The sequence below is a fragment of the Amblyraja radiata genome, chromosome 10, assembly GCF_010909765.2.
Source record: "Amblyraja radiata isolate CabotCenter1 chromosome 10, sAmbRad1.1.pri, whole genome shotgun sequence".
In the NCBI taxonomy this organism is placed as follows: Eukaryota; Metazoa; Chordata; class Chondrichthyes; order Rajiformes; family Rajidae; genus Amblyraja; species Amblyraja radiata.
In genome coordinates this window covers 11587158-11612601 of record NC_045965.1, presented here as the reverse complement: position 1 = coordinate 11612601, position 25444 = coordinate 11587158, and the positions used below count along the sequence as shown (strand labels likewise).

Sequence of the window (25444 nt, the reverse complement as noted above, 5' to 3'; positions counted from 1 at the left end):
TATTATCACACTTTCTCAACTACTACCTGTTCACTTGCGGCAATTTCCAGAAGCCAATTAACCAAAAATCCATCAGCATATCTTTGGGATGTGGGAGGAAACCGGAGCACCATGCAGTCACAGGGAGAATATGCAAAGCCCACACACAGGTAGCGCCCGTGGGCAGGATCAAACTGGGTTCTCTGGCGCTGTGAGATGTTACTAGCTGGCCGCACCACCTCTAAAATAATATTCCCCGTGCAATTATGACATAAACATAAAGTGCTTGAAGAACATCTCTGGAGCACGTGGATAGGCGATGTTCCGGGACTGGACCCTCTCTCTGAAGAAGGATCCCGACCTGAAATGTCGCAGATCCATGTCCTCCAAGAGTTTCTCGACCACTGTGTGTTTTTTACTTTGAAAACCAGCACCTGCAGTTCCTTGTTTCAAGAACCAGAGGGCAAGGGTTTCAGGAGGGGGAAAGATTTAATAGGAACCATAGGAGCAACTTTTTCACACACAGAGGGGTGGGTAGATGGAATGAGCTGACAGAGGAGGTAGTTGAGGCAGGTACATTTGTGACATTTGGACAAGTACATTAAGAAATAAGGAACTGCAGATGGTGGTTTACCATGGAAAAAGACTTAAGTGCTGGAGTAACTCAGCGGGTCAGACAGCATCTCTGGAGAACATGGAGAGGCAATGCTTGAGGTTGGGACCCATCTGAAGAAGTGTCCCGTCCCAACCTGAAACACAGGGAGTGGATGAGAAAGTGGGATGACATAGCTCCATGTGATAGAAGGGTGATCGATGGTCGGCGTGGGTTCGGTGGGCCGAAGGGCCTGTTTGCATGCTGTATCTCTAAAGTAAGCGAAGTATTGGAAGCTGTGGTGATTAAGAGTGGACTGGGCCGCTGTGATTGCAGCTGGTGATTGTTCAAGGGAGACTTCTCTTTGCATGTGATGGAGATACAGTCAGGGGAGGTATTCCCCCAATATCACCCCTTTACTAGAGGGGAAGAACACTAGCAGGGGGCAATTGGGGTGACCTAAACAGAGGGCGCCACAGCTAGAATATTGCAGGTTTGGCTGGTTGTCAGGGAAACAGCCTCTTGCAAACTCTCCTGTATGCCTTACACGAGCCTTTTCTTTTAAAGCTATTTAGTTCGTTTAGTTTACTGTCACGTTTACCGGGGTACAGCAGCTATCCTTTGGTGGAGCGGAGCTGCTTCCCTCTCCATGCACAGGGAAGCCAGGAAGAGAGGCTGCGGCCACTGAGGTCATTTCACACCAATCTTATGGGAATCTCCCCTCCCTCTCTTCCCCCTCCCTCTCTTCCCCCTCCCTCTCTCCCCCCTCCCTCTCTTCCCCCTCCCTCTCTTCCCCCTCCCTCTCTTCCCCCTCCCTCTCTTCCCCCTCCCTCTCTTCCCCCTCCCTCTCTTCCCCCTCCCTCTCTTCCCCCTCCCTCTCTTCCCCCTCCCTCCCTCTGTATTCCCCCCCTCTTTATTCCTCCCTCCCTCCTTCCCTCTTTCCTCCCCCCCCTCTTTCTCCCCTTTCTCCTTCCCTCCCTCTTTCCTCCCCACCCTCTTTCTCCCCTTTCTGCTTCCCTCCTTCCTTCCTCCCTTTCCTCCCCTCCCTCTTTATTCCCTCCTTCCTCCCCTCCCTCTCTTCTCCCCCTTCCTCTCTTTCCTCCCCTCCCTTTTCTCCTTCCCTTCCTTTTCTCCTACCCTTCCTTCATCCCCTTTCTACCTTCCCTCCCCCTGTCTCTCTTTGCCTCCATCGCTCCCTTTTTCCCTTTCCCTCCCTCTCCCTTTCTCCCCTCCCACTCTCCTCCCTCTGTGTCCCCGGCCGCCCAATGGTGAGTCTGGCGGGCACGGTGCAGCGTGGATTGGCGGCGCTGGCGCTGCCGTGTGAGCTGAAGGGCAGGAGGGAGGGAGGGAGCGAGGGAGCGAGGCTGCAGCGGCGGCCGGCAGCGCAGCGCTGGCAGCCGGCGTACACAGGCGCTGACACCCGCTGCCCGGGAGCATCCCCGCTTGCAGCAACCCCTCAGCCCGCTGTGCCGCTCTTACAGCCGCCCTCGGTGCATCTCAACCGAATGCAAGCCCCTGAACTCCCCCCATCCCTCCTCTCCAGATTACCTATGGAATAGATAGACATCTCCTCTTTAGACTTGCCACTGCTTCTTAATCCACACACACAGCCTAGGTTTTTTGTTGTTGTTAAACCTTTCCCCCCTCTCCTTCCCTTCTCTCCTCTGCCTTTTAAACACCATTCTTTGCTGGCTGGCTGTCCCTCGACAAACCATGCCAAGCAAATCCAAATACAACTTGGTAGACGATGGACACGACCTAAGGATTCCTCTACACAACGAAGAGGCGTTCCGGCATGGGATCAGTTTCGAGGCGAAGGTCTGTAACTTTTCATCACTTTCCATTGCAAACGCGGGCTCAGGCACAGGGGGTTGGCTGGGCTGGCTGGTGGCTTGCATTCACACAGCGAGACTCTGCCCCTCTCAGGGGAAGGCTACTGAAGGGAGATTCCCATCTCCTCCAAGCACTTTTTATATTTATTTTATTCTTTTTATTTTGCAGTACATTGGCACGCTGGATGTACCCAGACCAAACAGCAGGGTGGAGATTGTGGCTGCAATGCGAAGGATTAGAGTGAGTGAGAGTTGGTTCATGTTTTGGAGAGCTGCATCTGATTGTCTTTACTCTGGGAGTCTGTGCATTCAATCTGTGTGTGTGTGACCTTCTCGTGGATAACATGCAACTGAACTGTACCCAGAGCCTGGATTGGCTCCGTTTGCTGTGTGTTGTGAAGTCCAGTGTTAGCTAGTTGCCCTTCTGGACTGCCTTCATGTACCAGGAAGAAGTGGGGGACTGGCCCCAAGCAAGTGATTAATAGCTGGCCTTTAATATCTGTGACCCCCCCAACACTTAAATCCAGAAACACACACAGACCTGACCTACCCCAGGTATCCCGTCTCCATGCCACCCATCTGGCAGAAGGTACAAAATCATGAGAGGAATAGATTGGGTAAATGGACAGAGTCTTTTACCCAGAGTAGGGGAATCGAGAAGCAGAGGGCTTATGTTTAAGGGGGAGAGGGAGATTTAATAGGAAACTGAGGGGCAACTTTTCCACACTACATTAGTGGGTGGTGGGTGTATGGAACGAGCTTCCGGGGAAGGTGGTTGAGGCAGGTACTATCACAATGTTTAAATAAAAACATTTAGACAGGTACATAGGTAGGACAGGTTTAGAGGGATATGGGCCAAATGCAGGCAGGTGGGACAGGTGTATTTTAGATTAGTTTATTATCATGAAGTACGGTGAAAAGCTTTTGTTGTCTGAGTGTAGATGGGACATGTTGGTCGTGTGGGCAAGTTAGGTTGAAGGGCCTGTTTCCACACTGCGATTCTATGAATGTCAGAGTTGTGAATCACACTGTGGAAAGTGTGATTAGGTGTACACTTTGTAATGAACGGAGCAAGTTAAAAATGTCGAACTTTGCAGCAGTGTGAGCCTGCTGCTGGAGTAGTGTGCGACTGGGAGCATTACATTTGGATGCCGGGTGATATTCTTTCACCATTAATGTAGCCTCGTCCATCTCGAGGATCACCATCTGTTGTCGTGAGTTTCAGCAAATGATTTCTGCCTGTCCCTTTATAGAGGCTTCAAATTCCACTTACGTTAGGGTTTAGGTTTATTGTTGTCACGTGTACCGAAGGTGCAAAGGTTTTGCATGCTATTCGAACAGATCAGATATGCCATACATAAATACAATCAAATTAATTTCAAGTATAATAGATAGAACAAGGGGGAAGATACAGAGTACAGAATATAGTTCTCAGCATTGTAGCGCAGCAGTCCCAGAGACAAAGTCCAATGTCCCTTTGATCTGGTATTTTGTCGGTTCATATGCTTGATCAATGGTGTTTTATCATTAATGTTTTATTATTATTAATGTTTAGTGTTTTCTGAGTTATTCGTAACTGTCACTGTATGTCATGTTGTTACTTGTGGGCGGAGCACCAAGGCAAATTCTTTGTATGTGAATACTTGGCCAATAAACATACTTACTTACTTAGGGTAGAGGTGAATCGGACAGTACCGTAGTTCCAAACAGATCAGATAGACCATACGTAAATACAATCATGTTAAACTCAAGTACAACAGGCAGAGCAAAGAGGTCCAGTGAAAAGCTTTGTTTTGCATGCTATCCAAACAGATCCGATAATACTACACATAAATTCAATCAGGTCAGATTCAAGTACAGTAGAGAGAGCAGAAGGAAAGATACAGAGTGCAGAATATAGTTCTTGTAGAGCACCAGTCCATAGACAAAGTCCAATGTCCGCAATGGGGTAGAGGTGAATCGGACAGTACCCTAGCTTGTGGAAGGACCGTTCAGAAGCCTGGTAACAGAGGGGAAGAAGCTGTTCCTGAGTCTGGTGTTGCGCACTTTCAAGGTTCTGTATCTTCTGCTGGATGGGAGCGGGAGAAGGAGGAATGACTGGAGTGGGACAAGTCTTTGATTATGTTGGCAGCGTGAGATGTAGATGCTGTCAATGGTGCGGAGTCTGTGTGTTCTACGCTGTGTAATGTTGTTTTATTTAAGATGTATAAGGTAGGCAGCAGAACAACTGAATGGGTCTGTGCTGCAGTGTGTTGATGATCCAGGAGCCTCTCACCAGGCACCAACTGCCATTTATATAGTGCCTTCAGTTCAAGAGGTACCAAAGGCATCACCATTCGTACTCTGATATAACTAATCTTGTGTGGAGGAATGTTTTACAATGATTTGCAGAACAGCTTGAATAATGCAGCTTGATCTTTTGCACTGTCAGCCAAAGTCCGTTCAACATTAAGGTTGTGTCTACCAGCATCAGTAAAAAGAATCGTTGCAAATAATTTTTAGGAACAGAATCAACTTCACTCATGGTTTTAAAGCTATGAGTGATTTTTTTTTTTTTTGCATTTTTCATTGGAGTGAACTGTAAATGTTTTATGAAAAGGAAAAAAAGAAAGACTCATTTGTAAAGTGTCTTTCTTGGTCCATGGCACGTTTTGTACCTCATGAAGGTATTTTGGAAAGACGGCAGTTGAGCCAGCATTGTATCTCGAGAGGGGAAATTCAGTATCCTTGTACCTTCCGAAGAGTCCATCAGGGACTATACAGGAAGTTGGACAATTTTATACTGAACAATTTTTACATTTACCAAGCCAATTAACCTACAAACCTGTACGTCTTTGGAGTGTGGGATGAAACCGAAGATCTCGGAGAAAACCCACGCAGGTCACGGGGAGAACGTACAAACTCCGTACAGACAGCGCCCTTAGTCGGGATAGAACCCGGGTCTCCGGCGCTGCATTTTGCTGGAAGGCAGCAACTCTACCGCTGCACCACCATAACTGCTTATGCACAAGAGGTACAGAAGTGTGCAACGCACTATTCCAGATTCAGGGACAGTTTCTTCCAAACTGTTATCAGGCATCTGAACCATCCTATTACCAACTAGAGAGTGGTCCTGACCTACCATCTACCTCATTGGAGAACCTCGGCTATCTTTAATCAGATGTTACTGGACTTTATCTTGCACTAAACGTTATTCCCTTTATCCTGCATCCGTACACAGTGGACGGCTTGACTGTAATCATGTATAGTCTTTCCGTTTTCAGGACTCTGGCGCTGTAAGGCAGCAACTCTACCGCTGCGCCTGTTCCTATTAAATTGTTCCTCCCTCAACCTAATTCAGTGTCTTCTGGTTCTTGATTCCCCGACTGGGTAAAAGACCCGTGTGCATCTGCCCTATTTATTCCCTTCATGGTCTTGTACACCTCTGAGATCATAATTTTGCTTAATATTCAACATGATCAATGGCACTTCATCTCACCAATGCATGGCATCCCTGCCGCAAGCTGGTAGCTCTCCTACCTTAGAGACCCGATCATTCGGTCAGCACGGTGGCGCAGCGGCAGAGTTGCTGCCTTACAACCCAGGTTCGATCCCGACTACCGGCGCTGTCTGTATGGAGTTTGTATGTTCTTTCTGTGACCGCGTGGGTTTTCTCCGGGTCCTCTGGTTTCCTCCCACACTCAAAAGACGTGCAGGTTTAGAGGTTAATTGGCTTTGTGAGATAGGAGAGAAGAGATAGGAATGTAGGGGGAGAGGGAAGGGGAGGAAAGGGTGTGGAATTAACATTTACATTTATTATGTTGTGTGGAACTAGTTATCTTTTGTGGTTTTGTACTCAAAGCCCCTGTCATTAAAACTGATCTCTTAATCCTATTGTTTGTTTAGTGCTTGTGGTATCAGATTATGATCATATAGTAAAGACCCGTATCCCTCAGTATTGTCCGCCAAGTGTATCTAGGACCACACTTCTGCTACAGCAGCTATTGATTTACAGTTGTGCTGTGACATCTGGAAATATTGCATTTATACAGGTCCACCACCGATTTTCCGACAACTGGTGGTCTGGCACCTCCTTTAATCCGGACAAGATTCCGAGAGCGCACTTGAAATCCACCCGGAACTTCCCCCGAAGATGTGGCGCCCAGTCCGGGTGAGGCGGCCGATCACGACCTCATCAGGACATCCGTGGTCGGACTTCCGGTGGAATTTACCCCCGGTGGCCTGGGCTCTGGAACTTCGGCCGGGCTGGAGCCGGCAGATCCGTTCCCATTGCCGACTTCCATGGCCAACCTCATGGGCCGGTGTCTCGGCCCCCTGGCGGTCTAGGCCGACCGTTCCAGTACCATTGGAATCCTCTCGGAGGCCGTGACCTCTGTTAGTCCGGTAAAACGGATAGTCCAGAAAGACTCTGGAACCAAGGATGCCGGAAAATCGACGGTGGACCTGTATCGAGTTTCTTAGTCTCGATGCTACCTGGTCTGATAGAAGGCACTGATTTGATCTCCACATTACCAGTGTACACTTTCAATGAAGATTACCATGGTTTAAAAACTCAAAAGGTACAAAGAAAACATTATAACCCCGTGAAATGTGACGTTTAGGAAACGGGAACACAATGGGTATGTCCGGACCTGTTAAAAGTTTGCAGTATTTTATTTCATATTTCTAATACTTCTAGATTTTCAGCCTTTTCAGTTCTGAATGTCTCACACTATTAAAATAAACAATAACGAATCAACTTTGAAAATTGCGTCCTATAATGAAAATATAATAACATCACCTCCTTATAAATTTCTATCAACTTCACTAAGTAACACATGGACACAAGGAACTGCAGATGCTGGTTTTCAAAAAGAGACAGTGCTGGAGTAACTCAGCGGGTCAGGCAGCATCTGTGGAGAACATTGATAGGTGTGTTGGCACGGTGGCGCAGCGGTAGAGTTGCTGCCTTGCGGCGCCAGAGACCCGGGTTCAATCCTGACCACGGGGGCTGTCTGTACAGAGTTTGTGCATTCTCCCTGTGTCTGCGTGGGTTTCTCCAGGTGCTCCGGTTTCCAGTTTTGTAATATTTTTGAATGTGCTGGATGTTAGGGGCATTTAAAAAAATTCAAATTGGATGACGGGTTTGACTAGAAACAAGGAAATGCAGATGCTGGTTTACCAAGGAAAGATACCCAGTGCTGGAGTAACCCAGCGGGCCAGGCGGCATCTGTGGAGAACATGGATAGGTGACGACTCGGGTCAGTATCCTTCCATCAGACTGGGCCGGTCTGTCAGACAGCGATCCTTCAGGGAAGGGTCCCGACTGGAGGCATTACCTGTACATGTTCTCCAGAGATGCTGCCTGACACTCTGAATTGCTCCAGAACTTTGTGCCTTTCTATGTTTGACAGCTGGCTAAGCTGTGATTTTTGACCAGCGACCAGCTGCCCCGATTTTTCATCGGGAGACCTTCGTGAAGGCCAGGATCAGTTTGTTTTTTTTACCAACCCACCATGTTGGAGAAACTGTGTAGGAAGTAACTGCAGACGCTGGTTTAAACTGAAGAAAGACAAAAAATACTGGAGTAACTCAGCGGGACGGGCAGCATCTCTGGAGTTTCTCAGCGGGATGCTGCCCATCACGCTAAGCTAGCTACTCCAGCATTTTGTGTCAAAGCATCACCTGCCTATTTTCCTCCACAGATGCTGCCAGACCCGCTGAGTTCCTCCAGCACTGTGTGTTTTGCTCACGGAAAGCAGCTTTAGACTTTAGAATCGTAGAGTCATATACAGCGTAGAAACGGGCCCTTTGGCAGAACTAATCAGTCTGAAGAAATATCGCTGTCCATGCCCTCCACAGACGCTGCCGGACCTGCTGAGTTCCTCCAGCACTTTGTGTTTTGCTCAAGATTTTCAGCATCTGAGTTTGCTTGCTTGTGTTTTAGCCAGTTTCCTGTTTGATCCACCCTTCCTCTCCAACTTGCTACGCCAGTCTCTCGGGGGTTAGGGAAGAATTGTGTTTCATTTCAAGGAAGGCTGATGCAGAGATTGTACTCTTTTAAGTAAAATGGCAGGAAGAGCAACATTTTGATGCAGGATTTTCTATCGTGGTTTTCTTCTCTCTATCTCTTCTCGAATAATGTTGGGCAGGTCTCAAGGTGCGTCGTCCATCTTTGATCTTTCTCCATCCACCCCCCACCCCCCCCCTCCATCACCCTATATGTCTCCGTGATCGCAGGATGGGAATTGAGTTTGAATTCCTCCTTTGCTCAAGAGAAACAACAACAAAAAGAGCATTTTATTGCCCCCTCCACAACCTTGTGGTGTCTTGTGTAAGAAGGGACTGCAGATGCTGGTTGACACCGAGGATAGACACAAAATGCTGAATTGACTCAAAATCGCTCGTGAAATGAAATCACGACTATGTGACAGGAAAAGTGGCAGAGAATTTGCACACATGTAGCGCTGTGATTTTAAATGATAAATTGTTTGTTTTTTAAATCTTGGTTGAAGTGCTAAATATTGACTAGTAAGGAAGTGGTAACTTTCCAGTGTCTGTGCGAAATAGTTCAATGGGGCTTCATTTAAATGTCTCATCTTGGAGACACAAGATCTGCAAGAACAGATCTTGTCACACAGTTCGATGTCACGCAGGCTTGTGGCCCTAGATTTCTGTACCCAATCCCTTAGATCCAGCCCATCAAGGGTCAAGAGTATATTATTGTCATATGTCCCGAAACGGAACAATGAAATTCTTACTTGCAGCAGCACGACAGATACTTAAACATGTGCAGCAAGGAACTGCAGATGCTGGTTTAAACCGAAGATTGACACAAAATGCTGGAGTAACTCAGCGGGTCAGACAGCATCTCTGGACAGAAGGAATGGGAGACTCCTTGACCATTATGTTGAGATCAAGCTGGAAAGAAGTACAGAGAACATTTACGAGGATGTTGCCAGGACTCGTGGGTCTGAGCTACAGGGAGAAGTTGAGTAGACTGGGTCTATATTCCTTGGAGCGCAGGAGGATGAGGAGTGATCTTACAGAGGTGTGAATCCAGAGTAGGTGAATCGAGGACCAGAGTACATAGGTTTACGGTGAAAGGGAAAAGATTGGAATCTGAGAGGTAACCTTTTCACACAAAGGGTGTGAATGGAATGAGCTGCCAGAGGAGGTAGTTGAGGCAGGGACTATCCCAATGTTTAAGAAACAGCTAGATAGGTATAAGGATAGGGCAGGTTTGCAGGGATATGGGCCAAACATGGGCAGGTGGGACTAGTGTAGCTGGGACATGTTGGGCAAGTTGGGCCGAAGGACCTGTTTCCACTCTCAATGACGCTATGACTAAAATAGCTCGGGCTCAGCTTGAAGCCACACTTTATTTGCAAGCATGGGTTTGAATTGTCCAAAGTAATTGATTAATTGAAAGATACAGCATGAAAACCGTCCCTTCAGCCCAGCAGGTGCACACTGCCATTGATCACCCGTTCACACTAGCTCTATGATATCCCACTTTCTCATCCACTCACTGCTTATTCTGTCATATTCCCGAGACCACAATCTTTGTCATAATTGATCATATTTCCCTCTCTTTTCAATCACATCCAGTCCATGATTTATCAATGGTTCTATGGTACTTTATTGTTATATGCTACAGAGTACAGTGAAATTCTATTTTACGTGCAGTTCAGTAAAAATATTACTATGCACAAGCACAATCTTATATTTGAGTACGTGTTTAGGAATAGTACATTGAGACCGTATACGTCCAATTTATTATAGTTATAGGCGGCGAGGTGGTGCAGCAGTAAAGTTGCTGCTTCTCAGCGCCAGAAACCCAAGATCAATCCTGACTACAAGTGCTGTCTGTACGGAGTTTGCACGTTCTCCCTGTGACTATGTGGGTTCTCTCCGGGTGCTCCGGTTTCCTCCCACATCCCAAAGACGTGCAGGTTTGTAGGTTAATTAGCTTCAGTCCACAGTGTGCAAGATAGAACGAGGTGCGGGGTGATTCCTGGTCGGCGCGAACTCGAAGGGCCTGTTTCCACGCAGTATCTCTGAAGTCTAGTGAAGGCCTGTTGTGCTGGTAGCGTTGCAGGGTTGGCCTGGCCAAGGTGTTTGTGTCCTCTGCCCCACTGCAGGCCACTCCTCGGCCTCGTGGTGCAGCGCCCCCTCCAGTCAAGCCTAATCGCCAGATTACACCCAGTTACTGAACGTTTCCTGCATCCTTCTGACCTCCCCTTGTGTGGGGAAAGGTGGTCCCATCAACGTGCGTGCATGTGTTTTGAAAGTGAAGTGAGCAAATACCCTCGAAGGGCCGAATGGCCTACTCCTGCAGAAGGTTCACCAGACTGATTACTGGGATGTCAGGACTGTCTTATGAAGAAAGACTGGATAGACTTGGTTTATACTCTCTAGAATTTAGGAGATTGAGAGGGGATCTTATAGAAACTTACAAAATTCTTAAGGGGTTGGACAGGCTAGATGCAGGAAGATTGCTCCCAATGTTGGGGAAGTCCAGGACAAGGGGTCACAGCTTAAGGATAAGGGGGAAATCCTTTAAAACCGAGATGAGAAGAACTTTTTTCACACAGAGAGTGGTGAATCTCTGAAACTCTCTGCCACAGAGGGTAGTCGAGGCCAGTTCATTGGCTATATTTAAGAGGGAGTTAGATGTGGCCCTTGTGGCTAAGGGGATCAGAGGGTATGGAGAGAAGGCAGGTACGGGATACTGAGTTGGATGATCAGCCATGATCATATTGAATGGCGGTGCAGGCTCGAAGGGCCGAATGGCCTACTCCTGCACCTAATTTCTATGTTTCTATGTTTCTATTGTCTATTGTATATTTTTATACATTGCAATCGAGGTTAATGAATTGCAATTTTTAATTAAAATGTCATAATAATTGCTAATGCGATATTCAAGAGATTGGAGTCAGAACAGTTTCTTGCAATCACTGTCTGTGATAGGGTAGAGGTGAATCGGACAGCATCGTAGCTTATGGAAGGACCCAGAGGGTTGTGAATCTGTGGAATTCTCTGCCACAGGCAGTGGAGGCCAATTCACTGGCTGTTTTCAGGAGAGAGTTGGATATAGCTCTTAGGGCTAACAGAATCAAGGGATATGGGGAGAAAGCAGGAATGGGGCATTGATTCTGGATGATCAGCCATGATCATATTGAATGGCGGTGCTGTCTCGAAGGGCCGAATAGCCTACTCCTGTACCTATTGTCTATGTTTCTATGACCATTAACCAGCCATGAATCTTTTCTGGATCTGCACAGCATCTCCGCAGTTGTCAGACCTGGTCCCCCATCCTGACCTTCCGAATGACCGATTTCTTCACCAATGTTCGCCATGTTTTCATATTTACAATTGTCAGGTTGATTTGGGAAACAAATCTCCAACTACATTAGCAGGGCAATGCTTTTTTTTATTTAAAAAGAACTCCATTAGCCTGATAGCCCGCGGACAAGGTTTGGTTTTGATGCCTACGGACTTCAGGATTTTGTTCTACATCTATTCTGGAAGCTTTCTGCTCCTTTTTTAAATGTCAGAGGCTGAGGGGAGACCTGATCAAAGCATATAAAATTATCAGGGTCATGGATAGTGTAGACAGGCAAAACCTTTTTTTCTCAGGATGGAAATGTCAAGTAATCTAAAGTCCCTGTCCCACTTTCACGACCTAATTCACGACCTCTGCCGAGTTTTCCCTTGACTCGTACTCGCAGCATGGTCGTCATGAGGTCGTAGCAGGCCGTGATGCTGGTCGTAGGTACTCGTGGCATCAAGTAGGTCGGGGCGTTTTTTCTAGCCTGATGAAAACTGTCCACGAGTAAAAAAGGTCGTGAATTACGTCATGTGGGGCAGGCCCTTTTGTCCAGAGGGCATAGTTTGAAGGTGAGAGGGGCAAAGTTGAAATGAGATGTGCGGGATACGTTGTATTTTTTTACCAAGAGGGTGATGGGCACCGTGGAACATGTAGCTGGGGGTGCTGGGGGCAGCAGATGTGATCGTGGTGTTTAAGAGGCATTTGGATAAAACTCTCGATAGACACAAAATGCTGGAGTAACTCAGCGGGACAGGCAGCATCTCTGGAGAGAAGGAATGGGTGACGTTTCGGACCGAGACCCTTCTTCAGACTCCCTCACCTTTTAACTTTGGAGGTATATGGATCACATGCAGGCACAAGAGATCAGTTTCTCTTGGCATGGTGTTCAGGCACAGACGCTGTGGGTCGAATGGCTTTAACTGTGCTATATTGTTCTGTGTTCAGTGTCCATCAATCTGAAACTGTGCACATCTTAGGCCCCCTTCGGTTATGCCTGACCATGGGTGTCTCCAGGGTGCTATTCCCTATATGGAGGACGCCCGTGCGTGACTTTGTTTAACGTGGGGAGACTGGTGCACCCCAAGGTCCTTGACAGATCTGGGTCAGGATCCAGTGGCATGGAGTCCAAGATGACCAGAGACCCTTTTCCCAGCCGTTGTGACGCTCCACTGATGTCAGCCATCGTCCTCCGCCTGTTCCACCGTTGAGGTCTTGGTTGGATTGCTCTTTGTCAGGGACCTCCCCCTCGACTGTCCCACCATAGGTGGCCCTACCAGGAGCATATCTCCAGACGGCATCGCTCTCAGGATCTCGGGTCCACACAAGCTTCTCCACAACGACAAGGTGACAATCCACGGAGAAGGTTGTGCGCATACACAACCACAAATTAGGCCATATTTGGAAAGGTTTACAATCTGCTCTGTTAAGTAGTGTAATTCCTCACCAAATACTTCCTCCTTGTCCTATAGCCTTCATGGTACCAGTTTACGACTGGCCCTGTATATGCAGGCGGGCCACTAGTGACTGTTTATCAGCCTTCTGAGCTTCAGGGGTGGGTTTGGCCAGAACAGCTATCAACTCTTACATGGACTCTGTTGTGGTGAGTTTTTAGGCTTTACAACCTGCTCCTATCTGTGCTATTACCTTGATGGGTCTTTTCAAAGCACCAGAGCACAAAGATTATTACCTCCTCTTTCTTGCCACAAAAGCTTTTCACTATTCCTCCGTACACGTGGCAATAATAAATTAAACCCCCCCGCACCCTGTTCAACCCCGTCCTTCTGCCCAGCTTTTAAATTTCCATGGTAGACAAAAGTGCTGGAGAAACTCAGCGGGTGCGGCAGCATCTATGGAGCGAAGGAAATAGGCAACGTTTTTGGGCCAAAACCCTCCTTCAGACTGATTTTAATTTCCATGTTCTGTAATGAGCTTGGGTAACTTTGTTCGAGAACTGCAGCCTCGCGTCGTCAGAGAGCCGGGTTCGATCCTGACCTCTCGGGTGCTGTCAGTGTGGAGTTCTCCCTGTGACCGAGGAGGAAGACAGCAGGACGGAGGAAATTGGAGCAGCCACTGGAAGTGTCTTGAGAGCAGTCAGGGTTACCGTCGAAGAAATACTGAAGGTACTGTCGTGTTTGAAGGTAGACAATCCTCCAGGGCCAGATCAGATATATCCGAGGACATTGCGGGAAACTGCGGGAACCCTGGTTGAAATTTACGAGTCGTCCTTAAATACAGGAGAGGTGCCGGAAGACTGGAGGGGGGCAAATGTTGTACCTCTTTTCAAGAAGGGCTGCAGGGAAAATGCTGGGAACTATAAGCCGGCGAGCTTAACATCTGTAAGTTACTGGAGAGTATTCTGAGGGATAGGATCTACCGGCATTTGGATGGGCAAGGTCTGATTAGGGACAGTCAGCATGGTTTTGTCTCACAAAACTGATTGATTCTTTTGAAGACGTGACCAAAAAGGTTGATGAAGGCAGAGCTATAGATGTTGTCTACATGGATTTCAGTAAGGCATTCGACAAGGTTCCACATGGTAGGCTGCTCTGGAAGGTTAGATTGCATGGGATCCAAGGAGAGATAGCTGAATGGATCGCAAATTGGCTCCATGGAAGGAAGCAGAGGGTATTGGTGGAAGGTTGCTTCTCAGACTGGATGCCTGTGACTAGTGGTGTGTCTCAGGGTTCGGTACTGGGGCCGTTACTGTTTGTCATCTGGAGTTGTCAAGCAGAGGGATCTAGGAGTACAGGTGCATGGTTCCTTGAAGGTCGAGTCGCAGGTAGAGAAGGCTGTCAAAAAGTATTTTGGTACTTTGGCCTTCATCAGTCAGAGTATTGAGTATAGAAGTTGGGAGGTCATGTTGCAGTTGTATAAGACGTTGGTGAGACCGCATTTAGAATATTGTGTTCAGTTCTGGGCACCATGTTATAGGAAAGCTATTGTCAAGCTTGAAAGGGTTCAGAAAAGATTTACGAGGATGACTAGAGGGTGTGAGCTATAGGGAGAGGTTGAGTAGGCTGGGTCTCTATTCCATGGAGTGCAGGAGGATGAGGGGAGATCTTATAGAGGTATACAAAATCATGGAGGAATAGATCGGGTAGATACACAAACTCTATTGCCCAGAGTAGGGGAATCGAGGACCAGAGGACATAGGTTCAAGGTGAGGGGAAAAGATGTAATAGGAATCCGAGGGGTAACTTTTTCCATACAAAGGCTGGTGGGTTCATGGAACAAGCTGACAGAGGAAGTAGTTGAGGCAGGGACTATCCCATCGTTTAAGAAGCAGTTAGACAGGTACATGGATAGGACAGGTTTGGAGGGATATGGACCAAGCGCAGGCAAGTGGGACTCGTGTAGCTGGGACATGGTTGGCTGGTGTGGACAAGTTGGGCCGAAGGGCCTGTTTCCACACTGTATCATTCTATGAGTCTATGACCGTGTGGGTTTCCTCCGGGTGCCCCAGTTTCCTCCCACATCCCTTAAGATGTGTGGGTTTGTAGGTTATTTTGTTTTAAACTTTAACGAAACAGCGTGGAAACAGGCCCTTCGGCTCTACGCCGACCTGTGATCACCCCGTACATTAGCACTATCCTATACACTAGGGACAATTTAATAATTTTACCAAAGCCAATTAGCCTACAAACCTGTACATCTTTGGAGTGTGGGAGGAAACCGGAGCTCCCAGAGAAAACCCACGTGGTCACAGGGAGAACGTACAAACTCTGTACAAACAGCATCCGTAGCCAGGATTGAACCCGGGTCCCTAGCGCTGTAAGGCAGTAACTCTACTGTTGCACCACTGTGCCACCCCAATACACTAGTTGGCCCTCTGTAAATCGCCTCTTGTGTGTAACGAGTGGATGAGAGTTCATAAGGTCTAGGAGCTGAATTAGGCCATTCGGCCCATCAAGTCTGCCCCGCCAATCAATCATGGCTGATCTATGTTTACTTCTCAACCCCATTCTCCTGCCTTCTCCCCATTACCCCTGACACCCGTACTAATCAAGAATCTATTGACATGGCCTCCACGGCTATCTGTGGCAATGCGTGTGGGCAAGAGCAGAACTCGTTATCAAAACATGGAGGGGACCGGGAGACACAATGTATTGGTGGCCACACGCGCATGTGCACACTCACACACACGCGTGAGGCTTTGGAGGCTCAATCCAGCGCTAAATGCAGCTCAACTCTGCCTGTCTCACCGGGTTAACTACAGCCGTGTCTGGACTGACGGGATACCAGCGCTGCTTCTCCGCCCTGGCCATATTTCCCGCAAGTCCAGGAAGGGCTGTAGGCTCACCTGGCGGGAGGGGCAGAGTTGAGCTGGGTTTAGCGCTGCTTCTAAGCGCTGGCTGTGGGCCTGGGGGCACCGCGCCCGTCTGACTCCTGACCAAAGATCCTATAGCGGAGGATCCTTGCTGCGACCTCTCTGGCCACCCACGGGAGGGGGTACTCGGGAGGGGACGGGACAGTGCCGGAGACCCGGCCGGGATTGATCCTGGCTGTGGATGAGGCGCAGGTCTGTGCCACGCCTTCCTCCTCCAATCACCGCACTCTATCCTCAGTCCCACCACCCCCACTCCTCCCTCCTCCAATCATCGCACTGAATCATCATGTCCCGCCCCCATTGCCTGCTGACCGACATCTCTCATGTCCAATCGGCGCCCTCGATCATCAGTCCCACCCCCACTGTCTCGCGGAAAGCGGAGATTTCACTGGGTTTTAAAATCCGGATTACAAAAACTTGGGGGCGGACGTCCCCCACCTCTCAAAACATGGGGGGGACGTGTCCCCTCTGGCCCCCCCGGGTTTTCCGCCCCTGCGTGTGGGATAACATGGAACTAGTGTGAACGGGTAATCAATGGTCAACATGGACCCAGTGGCATTAAGGGCCTCAATCCATGTTGTATTTCCAATTTAAATTGTTCAAATCCTTAATGAGCCTGTCTATGTACTGATCCAAGCACAGTTCTTTTGGAAGTTCAAAATAAAGACCCGACACAGCAGTAATGTGAGAGTTATTGGCAACAAGGTAATCATGCGGTGATATATTGCATTTAAATATCGGAGTAAAGAAGACACTGGGGGAGAGATATATCCTTTAATTTGCTAATATTAGTAGTACACAGCATCAGCACGAATATATAGCAAAGTAATCTGTTTTATATAACCAACGCCATTATTCCCTGAATATCATTCGGATGTGGAAAATTTGCTGAGCAAAAAAATAAAGGACCAGCTTCATGACAGTAAAGATTTTGCTTAAGTGGCATCAACTATGGCTGGGGCATGTTGTGCAACGGAGACACAAGGAACTGCAGATGATGCGATCTTCAGCAAAACGATTCCTACAAAGTGCTGGAGCAACTCAGCGTGTCAGGCAGCATCTGCGGAGGGAATGGACAACAGGTGACATTTCAGGTCTCGCGCTGATCTCTCCCGAAAGATTTCCTCTTTAAAAGCTGCTCGCTGAATGACGAATATTAATCACAGAGGAGTGGACATAAAATGCTGGAGGAACTCAGCGGGTCAGGCAGCACCTTTGGAGAAAAGGATTAGGTGACGTTTTGGGTCAAGATCCTTCTTCAGACTCTTGAGCATTACTCCAGCATTTTGTGTCTATTGTCGGTGTAAACCAGCATCTGCAGTTCCTTCCTACACATTAATCACATAAGAACAATTGTACAGCTGTCTAATCTTTGCTGATAAATGAATTTCATTTTATTATGAAGAGCCAGTTTGGTTATCTATAGACTCTAGAGATACAGCATGGAAGCGGGTCCTTCGGCCCATAAAATCCGTGCCGACCAGCTAGTGGACTCCATCCACTAGCATTATCCTAAAAAACTAGGGACAATTTACAATTTTACAAAGCCAATTAGCCTATACGTCTTTGGGATGTGGGAGGAAACCAGAGCACCCAGAGAAATCCCACACAGTCGCAGGGAGAACGTACAAACTCTAGGGTGGAGCAGCAGTAGAGATGCTGCCTTACATCAGAGACCTGGATTCGATCCTGACTACGGGTGCTGTCTGTACACAGTTTATACGTTCTCCCCGTGACTGCGGGCGTTTTCTCCTGGTGCTACGGTTTCCTCCCACGCTCCAAAGACGTGCATGTTTGTAGGTTAGTTGCTTTTGGTAAAAATTATGAATGGTCCCTTGTGTGTAGGATAGAATTAGTGCACAGGGTAATCGCTAGTTGACCTGGACTCAGTGGGTCTAAGGGCCTGTTTCAGTGTTGTATCTCTAAAGTCTAAAGTTCAAAATGTCTCTTTGCCGATAAATTGATAAATTTGATCAAGACGAGCCGGTTTGGTTACATCTACCATTGTGTTTCAATCGCAAGTTTGCTCTCCCCTGGTACCTTTACCTGAGGCAAAAATATTTGGGTAATTAGGTTTAGGTTTATAATTGTATTGTGTTCTGAGGTACAGTGATAAGCTTTGTTTTGCATGTTATCTCAACAGAATGTACTATGCATTAATATAATCAAGTTAAACTCAAGTACAATCGGTAGAGCAAAGGGGAAGATACAGAGTGCAGAATATAGTTCTCAGCGTTATAGCACATCAGTTCCAGAGACAGAGTCCACAATGGGGTAGAGGTGAATCAGACAGTGCCCTAGCTTATGGTAGGACCATTCAGAAGCCTGATAACAGAGGGGAAGAAGCTGTTCCTAAGTCTGGTGGTGCGCACTTTCAAGCTTCTGAGGATAGACACAGAATGCTGGAGTAACTCAGTGGGACGGGCAGCATCTCTGGAGAGAAGGAATGGGTGACGTTTTGGGTCGTGACCCTTCTTATGTCAGTGGAGGGGGCGGGACATAGATAGAATGTAGTCGGAGACAGTAAGACTGGTGGGAGAACTGGGAAGGGGGAGGGGATATAGAGAGAGGGAAGGCAAGGGCTATTTGAAGTTAGAGAAGTCAATGTTCATGCTGGGGTGTAAGCTACCCAAGTGAAATATGAGGTGCTGTTCCTCCAATTTGCGCTGGGCCTCACTCTGACAGTGGAGGAGGCCCAGGACACAAAGTTCAGATTGGGGATGGGAGGGGGAGTTGAAGTGTTGAGCAAGTGGGAGATCGGGTAGGTTGTGACGGACTGAGCGGAGGTGTTCAGCGAATCGATCGCCGAACCTGCGCTTGGTCTCACCGATGTACATAAGTTGACACCTGGAACAGCGGATACAGTAGATGAGGTTGGAGGAGATGCAAGTGAACCTCTGTCTCACCTAAAAGACTGTTGGGGTCCTTGGATGGAGTCTAGGGGGGAGGTAAAGCGACAGGTGTTGCATCTCCTGCGGTTGCATGGGGAAAGTACCCTGGGAGGGGGTGGTTTGGGTGGGAAGGGACGTGTTGACCAGGGAGTTGCAGAAGGAATGGTCTCTGCGGAGAGCAGAAAGGGGTGGAGATGGGAAGATGTGGCCAGTAGTGGGATCCCGTTGGAGGTGGCGAAAATGTCGGAGGATTATATGCTGTATGTGACGGCTGATGGGGTGGAAGGTGAGGACAAGGGGGGGGCTCTGTCCTTGTTGTGAATGGGGGGAGGGTGAGTAAGAGCAGAGCTGTGGGATGTCGAGCCTCATCTATAATGGAAGAGGGGAACCCCTGTTTCCTAAAGAATGAAGACATCTCCGATGATCTAGTATGGAAAACCTCATCCTGGGTGCAGACACAGGAATTGTGAGTAGGGGAGAGAGTCTTTACAGGAAGCAGGGTGGGAAGAAGTGTAGTCTAGATCGCTATGGGAGTCAGTAGGTCAGTGGGTTTGTAGTAGATGTCGGTCAATAGTCTGTCGGTGTAATAGTCGGTGAGATCCAGAAACGGTAGGGAGATGTCGGAGGTATATACAATCGTGATAAGGATGCATACAATGAGTAAAATTAATCTGGAGGACAGTGAAACTAGTGTGGGAGAGGGATGGGGAGAGAGGGAAAGCAAGGGTTACTTGAAGTTGGAGAAATCAGTATTCAAGGGTCTCGACCCATTCTCTCCAGAGATGTTGCCTGTCCCGCAGAGTTACTCCAGCTTTTTGTGTCTGTCTTTAATTTTCATATTACTGGGTTGTAAGCTTCTTTCTTCTGCCTGAATGGAATGGTGACAATAGACAATAGGTGCAGGAGTAGGCCATTCCGCCCTTCGAGCCAGCACTGCCATTCAATGTGATCATGGCTGATCATCTCCAATCAGTACCCCGTTCCTGCCTTCTCCCCATATCCCCTGACTCCGCTATCTTTAAGAGCCCTATCTAGCTCTCTCTTGAAAGTATCCAGAGAACCTGCCTCCATCTGAGGCAGATAATTCCACAGACTCACAACTCTCTGTGAGAAAAAGTGTTTCCTCGTCTCCGTTCTAAATGGCTTACTCCTTATTCTTAAACTGTGGCCCCTGGTTCCGGACTCCCTCAACATCGAGAAGAAAGAATGACCAGGGTGGGACAAATCTTTGATAACAACATCTAAGTCTGGAGACACAAGAAACTGCAGTTGCTGGAGTCTTGAGCAAAACACAAAGTGCTGGAGGAACTCAGTGGGTCAATCAGCATCTGCGGAGGGAATGGACAGGCAGCTTTTTGACGGAAGTGAACAGGGGAAAAGCTTTACCTGTATTGAATTCACAGGACTTCTTAACCTGTTGGCATCATTGCTGATGTAATGTATCGCTGATAAGACTTAATTTGCAATTGGAAGTCTCTGGAAGCTGGAAAACAAGCTGTCAAGAAATTGTACATCCTGAATTGATCAAAGTTCAACTGATTTTTAAAAAAAAAAAAATTTTCCTTCCTTTGTTCACTCCAAACCATTTTTAAAAAGCAATGCATTCTGGAATGAGTCCAAGATATTTACATTTATGCAATTCAACCATGCGGTAAAACATACAACTGCAATTCTCAGAAATAATCGCTAAAGATAATCAAACTAGTTCATCAGATATTTGACACCAGGTCACAGTTTTAAGAAGGGTTCTGAGCTGAAACGTCACCTGTTAGTTTAGTTGTGAGATACTTGCACCGAAACAGGCCCTTCGGCCCACTGAGTCCGCACCGGTCAGCGTTCCCCGCACATTAACACCATCCTACACTAGGGGCAATCTTTACATTTATACCAAGCCAGTTAACCTACAAAATTGTGACGACTTTGCAGTGTGGGAGCAAGCCGAAGTTCTCGGAGAAAACCCACGCAGGTCACGGGGAGAACGTACAAACTCCGTGCAGCCAAGCGCCCGTAGTCGGGATCGAACCTGGGTCTCTGGCGCTGTACGGCGGCAACTCTACCACTATGCCACCATGCTGCTGTTTTTTTTCCCCCAGAGATGCTGCCTGATCCACTGAGTTACGCCGGCCTTTTAAAAAAAGTTTTATGTTAAATTCTAAAGTGTTGTGTTTATCCTATTTGTGTGCTGCATGGTAACTCAAATTTCACTGCACCAATTGGTGTATGTGACAATAAATGTCCTTTGTCCTTTGCAGTTTTTGTCTACCTTCAGTATAAACCAGCATCTGCAGTTCCTTCCTACACAGGTTAGTTTAGTTTAGATTAGAGATACAGCAGGGAATCAGGCCCTACCAATGTAACGGAAGATCTCGAGGTCCCGCGAGTTGCGTAACACACAGATTATCGTGTGACAAATGAGGAAATGTGTCAGAATGTTTAATTTAGTTTGGAGAGACAGCATGGAAACGGGACCACTGACCGAGTCCACGTCGATCAACCATCTTCCGTATATGTTATCCCATTTTCCTATCCACTCCCGACACACACGGCACCATTTACAGAGGATAACTAATGGTGCATAATGGTACAACTGATAGAGCTGCTGCCTCTCAGCGCCAGAGACCCGGGTTTGATCGCAACCTCGGGCGCTGTCTATGTGGAGTTTTTGTGATCTCTCAGTGACCGCGTGGGTTTTCTCCGGGTGCTCCTGTTTCCTCCCACATCCCTAAGATGAGTGAGTTTGAACGAGTGTGAACGGGCGATCGATGGTTGGTGTGGTCTCGCTGGGTCAATGGGGCATGTTTTCATGCTGTATCTGAGTTTAGTTTAGAGAAACAGCACGGAAACAAGCTCTTCGGCCCACAGAGTGTACACCGACCAGTGATCCCCGTACACTAGTTCTATCCTACACACAGGGGACAATTTACAATTTTTTTTACCAAAGTCAATCAACCTACAAGCCTGCACGTCATTGGAGTGTGATCGGAAACCGGAGCATCCGGAGAAAAGCCACACGGTCACAGGGAGAATGCACAAACTCCGTACAGACAGTACCTGTAGTCAGGATCGAACCCAGGCCACTGGCACTGTGAAGCAGTAACTCTATCACTGTGTTACTGAGCTGTCCACAGAATAGGATAAGCTAACTCTAAAGTTCTTCAGATACAACATCTCTGTATTTAAACTGAACTATATTAAACTTCAACTTTAATCGTATCTCTTGATGCAATTTCCGGCGAAAATGCGATCACTGCAGGCTGCAGTGCAGATAGCTGAATGCGAGTGAAATATTCTCTGTGGGCTGAGCCTTGAATCAGTGCATGCACTATGTTGCTTCAGCTCATTCTTTATAAAGTGGAAAGATATCGTACAAGCCGCAACAAGATGTTTGTGGTTTTCGTGACGGTGGTGACACAACAGTATATTATATTAAGTTTACTCATTTCCATTCTGACTGTGATTCATAATGAATGCAATGACATCCCTCCTTTGAGTGATTATTGCAGTTCTAACATTTAAAAACATTTGTGTCTAAAATAGGAAGGTACTTCATAAGTTCATAGGAGCAGAATTGGACCATTCGGCCCATCAAGTCTACTACGCCGCTCAAACATGACTATCATTTTTCTCCTAACCCCATTCTCCTGCCTTCTCCCCATAACCCCTGACACCTGAACCAATCAAGAATCTATCTATCTCTGCCTGAAAAATACCCACAGCCATCTGTGGCAAAGGATTTCATAGATTCACCACCATCTGACTAAAGAAATTCCTCCTCATCTCCTTCCGAAAGGAACGTCCTTTAATTCTGAGGCTATGACCTCTGGTCCGAGACTCTCCTACTAGTGGAAACATCCTCTCCACATCCACTCTATCCAGGCCTTCTAATGCTCATAATGAGATGACCATGATCCATAGGCATTAACAATTCCATTGTGTTCATTTTTAAATCGCTTATTTTAATGTCTTAACTGCTTCGTTTATTTACCAGTAGAAGCAGCTGCTGTACTCACACCATTGAGATTTATATTTCATTAAATCCATCAAAATGCATCAGACTCTTGTTTCCTGTGACTTCTTGTGTAATTAACAATCCCACACCGCTAAAGTGGTGGGAACTTTGCATTCGATTGTTTAGACTAGCTCTGGTGAGCAATTCCCTCCCCACACTGTGGCAAGTGTATGTAATATCAAGATGTAGTCAATGGAACTGATGCACTGCAATACTGAGAACTATAGGTGGCACAGTGGTAGAGTTGCTGTCGTACAGCGCCAGAGACCTGAGTTCGATACTGACCACGGGTGCTGTCTGCACGGATTTAGATAATAGGTGCAGGAATAGGACATTTGACCCTTCGAGCCAGCACCGCCATTCAATGTGATCATGGCTGATCATCCACAATCAGTACCCCGTTCCTGCCTTCTTCCCATATCCCCTGACTCCGCTATTTTTAAGAGAATTCCACAGACTCACCACTCTCTGTGAGAAAATGTGTTTCCTCGTCTCCGTTCTAAATGGCTTACTCCTTATTCTTAAACTGTGGCCCCTGGTTCTGGACTCCCCAACATCGGGAACATGTTTCCTGCCTCTAGCGCGTCCAAGTCCTTAACAATCTTATATGTTTCAATGAGATGCCCTCTCATCCTTCTAAACTCCAGAGTGTACAAGCCCAGTTGCTCCATTCTCTCAGCATATGTGACAGTCCCGCCATCCCAGGAATTAACCTTGTAAACCTGCGCTGCACTCCGTCAATAGCAAGAATGTCCTTCCTCAAATTAGGGGACCAAAACTGCACACAATACTCCAGGTGTGGTCTCACTAGGGCTCTGTACAATTGCAGAAGGACCTCTTTGCGTCTAGTACCTACCCCTTTGCTCCTGGTTTGTACGTTCACCCTGTGACCGAGTGGGTTTTCTCCGGGTGCTCTGGTTACCTTCCACACTCCAAAGACGTTCTAGTTTGTAGGTTAATTGGCTTTGGTGAAATTGTAAATTGTCCCAAGAGTGTAGGAGAGCGCTAGCTTTTTGAGGTGATCGCTGGTTGGTGCGGATGCAGTGGGCCGAAGGGCCTATATCCGTATCTCTAAAGTCTAATGGTCTAAAGTACTGTTTAGGCTGCACTCTGAATCTTCCCCTTTGCTCCACCTATTGTACTTGTGTTTGGCTTGATTGTATTCACATATAAAAATTATCTGATGTGATTCGATAGCATACAAAGCAAAGCTTTTCACTGTACCTCAGTACACATGGCAATAATAAACCTAAACAATAGACAATAGGTGCAGGAGTAGCCCATTCGGCCCTTCGAGCCAGAACCTAGGAGACAAATATATTAAGAATTTGAATTAGCTTTCATAAAATAAGCAAATTGGCAGAATAACTTATTTAATTGGAAAGTTAATTCTTACATAGTTCAATGAAGTAGATGTCTCATTCAGTTGATCTGCAATGCAGCAGTATTAAACTTGGAGATGAATATGGAAAGGCAAAGAAGAGGTGTTCAAACTTGATGTCAACATTAATGCACTTTATCATATTAAAGTTTAAAATGTCTGCAAAACTTAATTTTAAATTGCAAAACCTTGGTAAATGCGAACCAGCAAAGAATCTGTGATGAACCACACCCGGGATAGAATATAGAACAGTACAGCATAAGAACAGGCCCTTCAGCCCACAATGTCTGTGCTGAATAGGATGTCAAGACCAACTCTTATATCCATCTATTCCCTGCATATGCATACCCTCTAAAAGCCACTTAAATGCCACTATTGTACCTGCCTCCACCATCATCCATGCCAGCGCGTTCCAGGCACTCAACACCCTCTGGGTGTAATTTTATTAAATTGCCTTATATGTCACCTATAAAACGTTGCCCTTCTCACCTTAAAGCTATGCCCTCTAGCATTAGATTTCTTTCCACGATCGGATCCAATTTTAAGTCAATCTATTTCTCTGTATCTTGCAATGATTGTAATTCAATAAACAAGGCCTAATTTAGAATATTGTGTTCAGCTCGGGGCACCGTGTTATAGGAAAGAGGTTGTTAAGCTGGAAGGGTTACGGAGAAGATTTATGAGGATATTGCCAGGACTCGAGGACCTGAGCTATAAGGAGAGGTTGAGCAGGCTAAGACTCTATTCTTTGGAGTGCAGGAGGATGAGGGGTATAAAATCATGAGAGGTATCGATCGGGTAGACGCACAGTCTCTTACCCAGAGAAGGGGCATTGAGAACTGAGGATATAGGTTTAAGGTAAAGGGGGAAAGATTTAACAGGAACCTGAGGGGTAACTTTTTCACACAAAGGGTGGTGGGTGTATGGAACGAGCAGCTGGAGGAGGTAGTTGAGGCTGGGACTATTACAATGTCTAAGAAACATTTAGATCGGTACATGGATAGGACAAGTTTAGATATGGGCCAAACATAGGCAGGTGGGACTAGTGTAGATGGGACTTGTGGGTCAGCGTGGGCAAGTTGGGCCAAAGGGCCTGTTTCCACGGTGTATGACTCTATGA

General features: G+C 47.0%; 1 protein-coding gene across 2 annotated transcripts in view; it reads left to right on the top strand.

Moving 5' to 3' along the window:
* Positions 1 to 1864: 1864 nt before the first annotated feature.
* LOC116977517 (carboxyl-terminal PDZ ligand of neuronal nitric oxide synthase protein-like) overlaps positions 1865 to 25444 on the top strand; it is a 278332-nt gene continuing 254752 nt past the window's right edge. Inside the window, exons 1-2 of one of the 2 annotated variants that reach the window (XR_004413233.1) lie at positions 1865 to 2389; positions 2573 to 2644. Coding sequence is in view for 1 of the 2 variants with exons in the window: in XM_033028014.1 (XP_032883905.1) it covers positions 2285 to 2389; positions 2573 to 2644 (177 nt within the window). In the remaining variant the exon portion in view is untranslated. The remainder of the gene's footprint in view (positions 2390 to 2572; positions 2645 to 25444) is intronic. The other variant, XM_033028014.1, reaches the window with a different exon arrangement.